The sequence below is a fragment of the Ciconia boyciana genome, chromosome 2, assembly GCF_034638445.1.
Source record: "Ciconia boyciana chromosome 2, ASM3463844v1, whole genome shotgun sequence".
NCBI classification, from domain to species: Eukaryota; Metazoa; Chordata; class Aves; order Ciconiiformes; family Ciconiidae; genus Ciconia; species Ciconia boyciana.
Genome location: NC_132935.1, coordinates 14,900,048 through 14,912,729, shown reverse-complemented (window position 1 = coordinate 14,912,729; position 12,682 = coordinate 14,900,048). Strand labels below are relative to the sequence as shown.

Here is a 12,682-nt window from a genome sequence, read left to right as displayed (position 1 = left end):
TATGCTCTCCATGTGGCTCCTTGTGAAGAGAGAGCCTCCATCCTCTTTGTAGCCACCCTTTAAGTATTGGAATATTGTGATAAGGTCCCCCCAAGCCTTCTCTTCTCCAGGGTGAAAAGACCTAACTCCTTCCATCTTCCCTCATGGTACAGGTTCTCCAGCCCTCTGATCATCTTCATGGCCCTCCTTTGGACCCTCTCCAGTCTGTCCACATCTTTTTTGAATTGTGTGAGCCAGAACTGGACACAGTACTCCAGGTCCAACCTGACAAGCACTGAGTAGAGTGGCATGATCACATCTCTGTCTCTGCTAGTAATGCTCCTGCAAATGCAGCCCAGGATCCGATTTGTCTTCATTGCTGCAGGGGTGCACTGCTGACTCGCGGCCAGCTTGTCCTCCAGGACCGCCAGGTCCCTTTCAGCAAGGCTGCTCCCCAGCCACACAGATCCTAGCCAGCACTGGGTTACTTTGGTTACGTTGTCCCAGGTGCAGGACCTTGCACTTGTTCTTGTTAAACTTCATACAGTTCTTGCTAGCCCGCTCTTCCAGCCTGTCCAGTTACCTCTGTAAGAGGGCTCTCCCTTCTGACGCGTCCACCTCACCACCCAGTTTAGTGTCATCAGTAAACTTGGTGAGGCTGCTTTCAATGCTGTTGTCCTGATAATTCATGAAGATGTTCCCTGCGGGACCCCACTTGTGACAGGCTGCCAGCCTGAGTACAAAAACATTGATCGCCATGCTCTGAGTGCAGCCCATGACCCAATTTCCTACCCATCTCACAGACCACCCATCTTGTCTGTATCTTGCCAGTTTGTCTAGAAGACTGTGAGAAAAGAAAGATGTGTAGATTTTCATACTTCTGGTAGACATAAAAACAAGTGATTGCTTTCTGAAGTAAAAATCCTCTTGAGATTTTTTCAAATTACAAGAGATGGTGTATCAGTTCTCAATTACAGCAGAGCATCTCTGAGACCCTAAACTTTAACATTCATGAGATTATATAATCTTGGATATTTATTCAGAACAGTTTGGTTTTACCTCTTATAAATATGCAACTGCTTTGTTGTATACATATAACTACTAATAGTCATATAGCTATCAGAAGCTAACTTTAAAAAGTTAATAAACCCTGTTCACTTCAAGCCAGTTCAGATCAACTGTCCAAGTCCTTATACGCTGCCTCAAGCATTTTACAGAGTTACTGTGTCTCAAAAAAAGCCTTACTATTAACAGCAAAGAAAACAACTTATTCAGTTCCATGGAGAAATGATTTCTTTTAAAGTAACTTAAAAAAGGTAGTGCTATTCCTACCCTGAGAGTTGATAGAAAAACATGGGAGTTCCGCACTGCCCCAGAAAATACAGACTTTCCTTTTTATGGAAATTACAAAATCTGTCAGCTTCCTTTACAAGAACTGTTAAAAAGCCAGCTTTGGCACAAGCAACAGGCATTTGATAGCTGCTGGTTTACATCCAGTATGAACTGGAAACCAGGTAACTGGGAACAACGAGAATCAGACCTCTTGGCAACAGACAGCCAATTATTTCTCCTTCCAAAGCTAGGTTTAGGGCTCTGCAAGACAAGCACTGCTAAGTTCTATAAGGGTAGCTGAAGAAGTCAGTTAGCACACTGAGCTTCCAGATCTAGCCTCCACCAAAACCTTACCAGTGTTACAGCAGCAGAAGCTAATGTGTTCAGTGCTGGAAGGTTGTATTTGAGAAATGATAATGATGACCAGTTAGATAGTAGGCCGTGTTGTGAACTGTAGTGACTTTCTAGCAGACAGATATTTGCATCTGCTACCTCTGCATCAGCGAAAAAGTCATTGGCAAGGGGAAAAGCAGTTAGGTACAGTAATACTCTAATCCATCATTTCCAGATCTCAGTGAGTTCAGTCAAAAATTACGTTCAGCTCAATCACTGATTTCTTCAAGTAATCTTTCTACTACTTTTTTTACCGTTCAAGTTTTACCTTCCTGTAGAGTATTTAGAGCAACTTACCCTATCTTGCTTATACAGCAACCCGTTTGATCAGCTGTTTTAAAGATGTACTATATTACTTTGCAGTACAAACACTTTCTTATCCAGGTCAGTTATTAACGATAAACACCACCCATGAAAGGTCAATAATTTAATGAGAAAACATTATTTCTATCAGTTTGTATTTCCAAAGGGTGGGATGAATTAGTGAGGAGATTATTCTAAAGGAAGCAGGCTGATGAGTAAGCTTTCCATTCTCCAGCAAATCTTTCCACTAACACTCTATGAAGGGAGGAACGAAGCGAGCAGCCTAACAGAGAGAGAAATGCACAGCACCAGCAGAGTTCTGAATTCTGGGTCACCAAACGGTACATGTGTGGTGGGTTATGGATCCAGAATGCCTGGTGAATTACAAGGCTGAGGACTGAGCCTGAGAGTGACCGCTCAGTGCACAGCCTCCCTTGAAGTTACTAGATTTTCTGTATGACAGTCTGGTTTCAGTCTGTAAGCGTATGTCCAAATTCTGCCAGCCACATTCACTCAAAGATTCCAACTGCCTTAAAACCTCCCATTGCCTATCTAGTTTGAGAAGTCTTTGGACAGAATGACAGCAGTAAGATCAAAGTAATAAAGCCCTTATTAAAAAAGAGAAAACAATTATTCATGAAAAAAAAAACCAAAGGAAGCTCTCCATTACCCTGAAAATGAAATAATATTTAAGGCAGAATAATTAGAAGTCTAGAATCACCAGTCTGCTCACAGAGCAAGAACTGAAGGATTTGGCCACTTTGATAGGGATAATCCTTCAAACACAAGAACTGTCACAAATCTGCTGAACAGAGAAAGACTAACCCAAATAAATGAACAGGCCAATGTAGTACTAAATTCATTTTATAAAATGCAAATCGTTAAAGCTATAATTTCTAACTGCCTCTAGAAAATCTGTCAGGATTTACTTTCAACTTCAAATGGCATTTAAGAAAAGACCTGCAACAGTCAACTAAGATAAAGACAATATTAAAAGAATGGAAACATCTCACAAACACAGGCTACGTATAAGGAATGGCAAAGCAGAATCCACCAATAACCACTAAAATAATCTAAGTTTCCAAAATTTACAACCGTAAGATGCATGCAAAAAGCAAAACAGATTAGCAAGAAGGTAAAGCAAACCCAAGAACTTTGACTAGCAATTATGGCTAAACTCAGCTGAATCAAAATCACTGGAAATGAAGTGTTAAAAGAAATTACCAAAACCCCTTACCACTACTCATTATGCTGTCTACTCATTATTTCAAAACTTAGGTATTTGATTCAATTTGCAAGACACTGAGAAACAATGCTCACCACATCTTCACAAAACTTGCATTCTCTAGGACAAAGCATTAATAGCAATCTCAGCTTCTTACCAATACATCTGTCACCACAAAAGCTCTTCTGCTGGACAGTATTTCAACCTAATATTAATGAGGTAAGTATTACACTTTTCTACTATATCAAAAGTGTTACAAAGTGTCAAAATACTTGGAAAAAGTACCTTTTGTGTAATCAACGACAGCCTCCAATGCTGCTATTCGGACATCTACAAAGTGCCCATATTCTGCATATGACTTGAAGAGAGCAGGATCACTTGGGACATGACCATTCTTCTGAAGCACTCGAATAGCTTTTAAACAGCTAGATGCGGGACAAACAGGAAATTTGCATTAGGTTTCTGGAATGCCAGCCAAGAAGAATAAAATTACTTTCTTCAAAATCAAGCACTGCAATACTCTGAACTAGGCAGAAACACAAACAAAATTCCCCACTGTGTCAAATCCATTGTTTGGTTTCAGTAGAACTGTACTAACTTACAGAGATAACACAGCTCAGATTATGTTGTGTACTCTACAGATATTGTTACAAGGCTAGCTTTTGCAAAACCTTCATAAATGCTCTCCTTAAAGAGGCACAAGCATGCTCAACTTCTGCCTGCTATTAGAAGTCTACACTGGTAGAAATTAATGTCAAAAATAAAGCAACCAAGAAAAACTTGCACTATCAGCTTTTGGAAAATGGAAGGAATTTGACATTTAAGATTAAGACACGCAAGCTAAAATCTCAAATACTAACTACAGAAGGGTACATAAAAACCAAAAAAGTAGTGTTAATGTGTCTGCTTTCTTCATGTGTACAACAATTATTAAACCACACCTGACTGTAATGGTATGCCTGTAACTGGGAAGAAGCTTCTCCATATTCAGGAAACGGGTAATTTCCTCAAGTATAAGTCGAACATCAGGATTTAAGTTATCCAATGTTCGAACTTCATTGTTCACACTGACTGCCGGAGTTACAGAGTTGGCTAGGGCATCGATCAGCTCAGCACGATAGTAGTTGTCTGAAAACTAGATAAAAAAAGACATTTAAACACAAGCAAACATAACAATATATATTCTTTAAAATCTAAGAAATGTTGAAGCACTGTTACAGAACAAGATCTTAAAACAAAAACCATGTGAGAAACTGCATGAGAAAGCAAAACAGAAATAGATTTGTTCTGAAAATGGATTGAAGAGTGATTGAGCAAGCAGACTTACTAGCAAATCATTAATCTTCGCTCTGTAATAAGAGCATATTAATAGTAATATGAGCATATTAACAGTAATACATTGTTTTATAAAAATGGAAAAATCAGGCACTGAAAATTTTCCAGGTATGGAAAATGAAAGCCATTATTTCTAAATGTGAGCATCTAAAACTACCTGTCTGTTTCTATATTCAGTACCAAGGTTACTAAGGTTAATGGGTGCTTAGCACCTCAGAAAATCAGACAGTTTATCTAGATAGCAACTTCACAAGCTTCTGAGGTGAACTAATGGGCTCACTGCTGCTTACTGAGGAAAATCTTGCTTCTTCATTCGCTCCTTTTACTTGGGCTCACAGTTTCACCCCTTCTGTTGTGCTGGCTGTTGCATTTGTTGGTCGTGTTAATTTAGCAAGCAGGAAAAAGTATAAAAATAAAATTCAAAAAGCAGAAAAAAGTACCGGATTTGAATGTTAGTTAGTTTAATCTAAACAAACCCAGTATCTGTCAGACCGAGCAGCAGATGTCAAATACACGTGTGGAAGGGACGTGCAAAAAGTGAGGCGAGATCTCTCCTTTGGTGGTAGGGAGATGTTAGCACAACTCACCACATTCTGTGACTACTGGTGCTTGCATTCACATGTCTAACTCTCTACCTATCCACCCTCTATCATCCTCTTATTTCAGTAATCTTGCAACAAGTGTCTTGTTACAGTATGTGTTTCTACACACAAGAAAGTGAGGCTTAAGAGGCTTCAGATTTGCTCCACTTAACTTTGGGTACTTAATTGGGAAGATTATGCTAGGCTCCTAGCAGTTGTAGACATCCTCTGTAGCTAGGGAGATGGAATTTTGTATCATCTCAGGATCTTAAAGGTCACCTAATCAGCCTTCACAGGTGGTCTGTGTGGGAAGGAACTTTAGATGACAACACTTGCAGCTCAGATGTTTCAATTCTAGCGATGGAACAATATTAACCTGGGTTTCAGCTGTTATTTAACTAGATGAAGACAAGCCAGTTCTGTGAGCTAGAGCTGACATTCAGAACCCAGAATCTCAGAGTCCTGTATATCATTAAAAAAAGAGATTATTTCCTTTCCTCGCTCTTTCAAATACTCTTCTCAAGGTGAAAAAAAACCCAGCAAACCAGCGCTTAACTTTGCATGCTACATGGTAGCCTCATCCACATTTTCTTGAAACACATGGGTCTTTTGAATGAAAAAAAAGAGTAAAGCCAGAAAAGTATGTGTGCAAATGAAGACAGGCAGGTCCATAGTAAGTCAACAAGCAAAAAGAGCTTGAAACATCCAAGAAATGCTGCCATAGAAATGTCAGCTACAGAACATCCTGTAACATTTACTGTTTAGTTTAGTGTATCACCTTTTCATCAACTCTCCTAGCCAGATATTTACATTAGTGGCATAAAACATCATGCAGTATATTAACTAGGACTTTTTTCAACAAAAAAGTGAGAGATTAAAATAAACACATTCTTTACCTTATTCTTCCTGTTATCATTATACTTGATCAAATCCAAAATAAACATTAAAACCTCCTTAGGACAGAGGTTGTGAACATCTCTCAGAAGGGCCATGGCAACAGGCATAGTCTGTGTAATAAAATTAATACTAAGATCATTCTTACATTAGTGAAATGACAGTTACCTCCTGAAAACGAGCACTTAACAATTTTACAATAGCGAATCTCTGAAAAGTTGTATTTAAATGGTTTTTGAAAGTCCTACCACATGCTATACAATTTTCAGATCAAATAAACTATGTAATTATTGCTCAATAATTAGTCATAACACAGACATTTGAAAAAACTGTATATCCAAGAAAAGACACCAAGAAAGTCAAGGCACCATCAGAAAGATAACGAATGAAAAATAATGAAACACAGAAAATAATGATGGAACTAATTCTGAGACAGACACTGAATTTGGGTGTTTTCATGTGAACATGATGTCTAAGCTTCCATTACCATTGAGAAGTATAGATCCAATACAGCCAGTGAAGCCTAAAGAATTGTTAGCCAGGCAGGTATTAGCCTGATTAGGTATTTATTTTAGAATGAGCTAAGCAGCTCTCTTAGGCTCCACTCACATACATTTAGGAATCTTACTCTAGATTTATAAACTTGGGGCATGGGATTAAAAGGGAGAAAAATGTAAGATTTAGTGGGAAAGAATGAACAATGACAAAAAGAGCAAAAAAATACAAAAGAAGGTCCAAGAAAGAGACCGGTGGGGACAAGGATGAAGCAGTTTTGGACAGAGTAAGAAAACAAAATTTGAGTTTTCTCCATAATCAGGAATATGAAATCTGCAAAATAAGAACTCAATCATCCAGTAATTATAAAGTGAACCTTGAGAGAAAACAATTGTCATCCATTTTGTTATCCACTGTCCAACTAACAACTATAGGTCCCAGTAAAAAAACCTGCATTAACATCAAAATAAGCTGCAGCAATACATTATGTTCATAACTAATAGAAAGGAGAGGGCAAGAAGGATTATGCAGTGCCTTGAACTTTGTAGTTAAAGATATTATTAAAGATAAGATTTCAGAGATTTTATTTGCAGTATATTATTGCAATTAATGAATAAAGACAGCTGCTGAATTCACCTAAAAGATAAAATGAGTAGCTTTGTTACTGTGCAATAAATTCTATTTAAGAATGAGCTCACAAATATTTACAAATAATTATTATATGCACTCCATTCTTCTGAATAAACTGCTAATTTAACTTCAGCTACTCAGTAAAAATTGCTACAATTTTGTTAACTGATTTTTGACTAAGATGGAACAAACAGATGCCATATAAGAAAGAACTAGTTATTTTTGATTTTTATGAAGGGGTAGAGCAGGACTGTGCTATCCATGTTTCTGTAGTTGTCAGCTGTAGGAACATTTTTGTACTTTGCCAGTTCTTTTAAAACATTCAGTGAAAAAAAAAAAATTACCTTTTGCAGAAAGTAGCTCTGAAAGTTCATGAAGTTGTTGGTCTTCACAATGTTTGGACAAGTCTTACAACAAAACATTCGGGTAAAGAGTGACTTCATGGCTGGTGGTCCTGTCCACGTACTTACCATGGAATTTGCAATCTGTATAATTAGGGGGGAAGGGAAATCGTATTAACATCACCACTGCAAGTTTAGTTTGGCTGTAGAAAAATACACATTTCCCATAATCAAAAAGGATAATTGCCAAGAACGTACTGTCCTTCAAATAGATACATATTTTCATTAATGTATTATCTTATATTAGCTAAGTTTTCACTGCCAAAAAAGCTGCTTTTGTGCCTCCCCAGCATCCAGAGTTTCATACAGTTGCTGTATGGAGCAATGAAAGCCTGCAGGCAAGAACACCTACGCCTGATGACGGATTAAGCCTGATGAGAGGCTGCGTGTGTGTGTGTGTGCATGCAAACAAATGGCGCCAATGCACCCTACAATGCAGCAGGAGTTTCCATTGTTACAGACCTACCACAAACTAAGGAAAAATCTGGTTTCACACAGAAGAAAATGAATTTGACTAATTCCTCCTTAATTATTTAGCTTGTTTCAAAGGGTATTACATATGCAATAAGAGAAAGAAAAGGAAGAGGCTATCTGAAGATGGGTAGCAATTGATTTTACCATTGCTCTGACTTAAGATAGGTCCTTTATTACTGAAAACCATTTTCCCACTAAGTCAGGCTTCAAAAGGAAAGTCAGAGAGAAAATACTGCAGTCAGATTAGAAGTTCCCTTTGCAATAACTGAAGTCTTCAAACTAAAGATGCAGGTATAGCTTTTTCTGTAAGCTACATGACGACTCTTCCTGCAGAGGAAGCTTAATCCCAAAGACTCCTTAGAAACCATGATGATGAACTTAAAACTGCAAATGTTAAATTTATGTAGCAGTGTAAAATAAAACCCAACCCCACAAATATTATCAAAGGTTACTATATTTACAGGATGTTCAGTATTCCATTAATATTGGGGTGTAAATTTTTAAATATTTTTTAACTTCTACTTATTTTAAGCATTTCATTTTGCAAAATCTATACATAAACAACAGTATTTTCAAATTAAATCAACAGTAGTTATATCATCATCTTTTCAGTATAATGTCTTCTGACTCATTTGAATTTCTCTTTAAATACTAACAGAATCCAAGTTTTCTATTTATTCTACTGATACAGTATACATTCTGAATGAAATGCATTTACACATTCCTCACACCATAATACAAGTAGCCTGTCTTGCATTATTTCTACTTAAAAAGATGGCAGGTACACTCTATTTCTGCATCCTTCAATTCAGTATAGCATAAAAAACTGGCCTAAGATGTAACTGTCATGCACAGCTATGAAACTCCTCAATGTTGGGGGGAGGGGGGGGAAACGAGTTTGTGGTGGTGTTGCTTTTTTAAACCTTATAGCACATCACCAACACTGCAATGGATCTAAATGGAAAAATCAGCCTGCATACTCCCAGGAATTAATATTGTGACATTGTTTTCTCCTTTCTCTGTAGGGTTATTTGTCATGAACTACTCAAAGCATGTGCATGTGCGCACACATCTAACAACTTCTTTATCAATGAGGATTTAATACATTACCTGGATACTTTATGCCTGACAGACTGAAGTGCTGTTTTACAACGAAGTATACTGTACATTTAGAAAGTGTGGTAAATTCAGGTTTGTAATTGCATTATCACCTATCATTTCTCTGTATCAACATGAGTACACCAAGAACATTTTACAACAGTGACCACAATCCAGCTAGACATTGCAAATCAACGAAAAAGAACCCTCCCCCTAATACACACGAGGGACTTGGCTTTTTTTCAGTAAAGAATACAATCCTGAATATTTACAAGCTGTGAAATTTAAACTGAGTTAATGACAACAGGAAGTAATTCTTACTAACACCCTCATGTTGGAACTAGTAATAGAATATATTACACTTTCCTCCTAGGTAACTTACATAAATATATCTACAACTCTGTCCTGCCATGCTCCTTCACCTTGATTCAATGTCACAGCCATACTTTTTGCTTAGCTTTATATTTTTTTTTCTGTCAGTCAACAACCTTATCTGTAGACCCAAGATATTTCACAGAATTACAACTGAGCAAAACTGGTTATGATTATCTGCAGCCCAGTTGCCTGAGAATTCAAAGTAAAGACAGAAAAAACAATTGCATTTAAACATTGTAACAACTGCTCTTTTAATATCTACCTGTGGAATATACACTTTTAAATATTCCAAGTGAATTCATTATGAAACGTGCATATTTTAAGTCAGATACTGTCAGTACCAATATTAGCACATACATGGGCAATATTACATCAGTGTTTCATGATATTAAAATGCTTTGTCACAAACATTTCTTGGATTTTGATTTTCAAAATACGGCCAAAGGATTTATTTCCATACAGGTACTGAATTATTCTCAACAGGTACACAGCAGAAAGCAAGCTATATGCCAATAATCTGAAGTCTACAAATTGTCAGTAAGTATGCTTTTATGTCCATAAAACTGTCAATAACATGCCTTTTCAGAAATTCTTATTCTTCTGTGTTTCCACCCAGTTGTTTTATAGGGTTCTCTAATTTTCATTCTTAATGCTAATTTTGTGTCTAAACAAAGACGATCTTCTCTTTTCAAGGCAATTATTTGGGGTTTTAATATTTAATTGCAGACCAATATGATGTTTATTTTGTGCTCCTATTCAACCTGAAACAATATTGAGCAGCAATCTGAATTCACATTAGACATACAGACAAATTTCAGCACTTCAGAGTTCTCAACAGCCAGGCCAAGGAACTTCCCAGTAAAATAAAAAAAATACATTTTGGCTCTGAAAAAAATTAAACAAAAGTCTTTTATTTCTGCCACTTAATGAAATCTGGAAAAATCCTTTGTGGTTTTCATGTCTGACATCTCAATTTTTACAATTATGAAAGCCTTCTGCCGTCTCCGTTTACAGACTAAAATAATACAGCTTTCCTTTCAAATCAGTCATGTTAAAAATACTTGGGCAAACACTTTTAAGAGGCTAAATATCAAGCCAGTTTAAGAACTGTGATGAGTTTTCACCTATTTTCAAACATTTACAACGTCTAGCGGATTTCTTCCCTTAGTCCCATCCACACAACCTCACCTTTGCAAGGCAGAAGCAGGCCAGCATTCTCACTCGGTAGAAACATTGTTCTTGTTCTAGTATATCAGTCAGTGCAAGCCTTGATGCTGGAGTGGGGAACTTTTCTAATGCCAGAATGGCTTCTTCTTGTGCAACCACATCTCTCTCATATCGAAGCTGATACTGCCACATGAAATCAGATTGTTCAAATTCTACCTTCCTCAGTACTGACATATCAGGGTCTATTCTTATCCAGAGCAAAGGGGAATCAGCACTAAGACAGATATGAAAAACATTAATAGCTTACAACATTTCAAGACTACAGAAATTCAAAAGACGTTCTAACTTGTTATGAGTTATTTTTAAAGTATTTAGAGTCAAAGAACCATAACAGAATCTAAGTTAGAGAGGAATTTTGAAAGTCAACTGGTCCAATCTCCTGCTTCTAGGACAGCAATTCTATAGCCTCCCAGGGCAATCTGTCCAAACCTCTAATGTCAAAGTGGATACAGTGTTTCAGTATTTTTAACCTACAGACCTGAGTTCATAGTAAACTACTGTATAATCTCAATATATTTAATTCTACTTCCTCAGACACCGTAACTTTCATAGGTGAGCAGCACCTTATCACCTTCTACAGTTTAAGACTACCAAAAAAAAAATCCAACAAAGAAAATCTGGTGGTAAACACCCAGGTTTTTTTATATGCTATTGTTTATCAATAGATGTGAAAGTGCTTTACAAACACACACATGCTATGATGTTGAAAGCTGACAAGGGTAACCATGCAAATGCACAGAACTGCCAAGCCAAATGACAATAAAAGTGGAAGTATCAACAGACAAGACTAATGTTTTAGTCCTACAGATAAAATTACCCAGTTGTATTCCACCCAAAGAAGCATTTTATACTTTAGTATTCACACAGCACCATGACTGCAGAAGTCATTTATGGGAGCAACAAGGACAAACTACATAATAAAGTCTCTTACTCAGTTTTCCACATAAAATGGATAACAGCAAGATACAGACATGGAATTAGGAGAGAGTTTGGAATGATGAAAAGAGCATCATTATAAATATGATGCGTATTTCTATACAAATTTGTAGAATATCTAGAATTACTGTCAAGATAGTAGCTAGAGAAGAAAGGATAGTGAAAAGATGCATACACGGGATTTAGAAGAATAGAAAAGAACGAACATTATCATATATGCTTGCGTCAGAGGAGTCCAAACTGGACAAAAGAATAACAGCATCGCAGATTAGAAGGTTAGCAGACAAACAAAGTGTAAGTGACTTGCATAAAATCATATACCCGTTCAAAAGTAGTTCTAAGATGATCATTATGGTGTCAGCTCAGTGTAATGCAATAGCTACCTGAATATAACTGATTAGAACTACTCACAAATGTTTATGCTAATTGCTCTTAAATACAATTTAAATACAATTTTAAAAACTATTTATTCATACATCAATTATCATACAGAAATGATAACAATTACTTGCTCAATGAAAATATCCCTTATAAAATTATTTCTCATATTTTAGATGAGGTTGAATTTATGAGACTCTCCAACACTTTTAAGGTGACAAGCAATCTATCCTTCTTCAAAGAAACACCATCAGTTTTCAAGAGCAGATTATTTACTTCCCTCAGCCAGCATAAGGTACCAACACCTTTAGTATTTCTGAGAGCATCACTGGCTCCAACTCAAGGAGGGTAAAGCACGTATTTACATTGAGCAAGAGTTTGCTTCCAAAGAGCTGAACAGTTCCAACTGAAATTAATGCCAGTATGAATTTCAGTATGAAGTATTTCATCACTTATTTTCAATCTAAAAGGATTCTTTCGGAATTAACCACAGATTTCAGGAACTCATCTATCTTAGTGCTAGCTAAATGGTATTCATTGAGGTCCAACAAAAATTGCTTTTACTTTGTTTCAAGCAAATTCTTGTTTACATTTTACCTATAAACTCAGCTGAAAGACATCATTAG

General features: G+C 36.8%; 1 protein-coding gene across 3 annotated transcripts in view; it reads right to left on the bottom strand.

The window, feature by feature from the left end:
* TAF2 (TATA-box binding protein associated factor 2) overlaps positions 1-12,682 on the bottom strand; it is a 64,176-nt gene that overhangs the window by 20,879 nt on the left and 30,615 nt on the right. For all 3 annotated transcript variants that reach the window (XM_072851977.1, XM_072851978.1, XM_072851976.1), the window contains exons 16-20: positions 10,704-10,956; positions 7,512-7,652; positions 6,045-6,155; positions 4,174-4,367; positions 3,518-3,657 (exon numbers count right to left, since the gene is read on the bottom strand). In XM_072851977.1, coding sequence (XP_072708078.1) covers positions 3,518-3,657; positions 4,174-4,367; positions 6,045-6,155; positions 7,512-7,652; positions 10,704-10,956 — 839 coding nt within the window. The remainder of the gene's footprint in view (positions 1-3,517; positions 3,658-4,173; positions 4,368-6,044; positions 6,156-7,511; positions 7,653-10,703; positions 10,957-12,682) is intronic.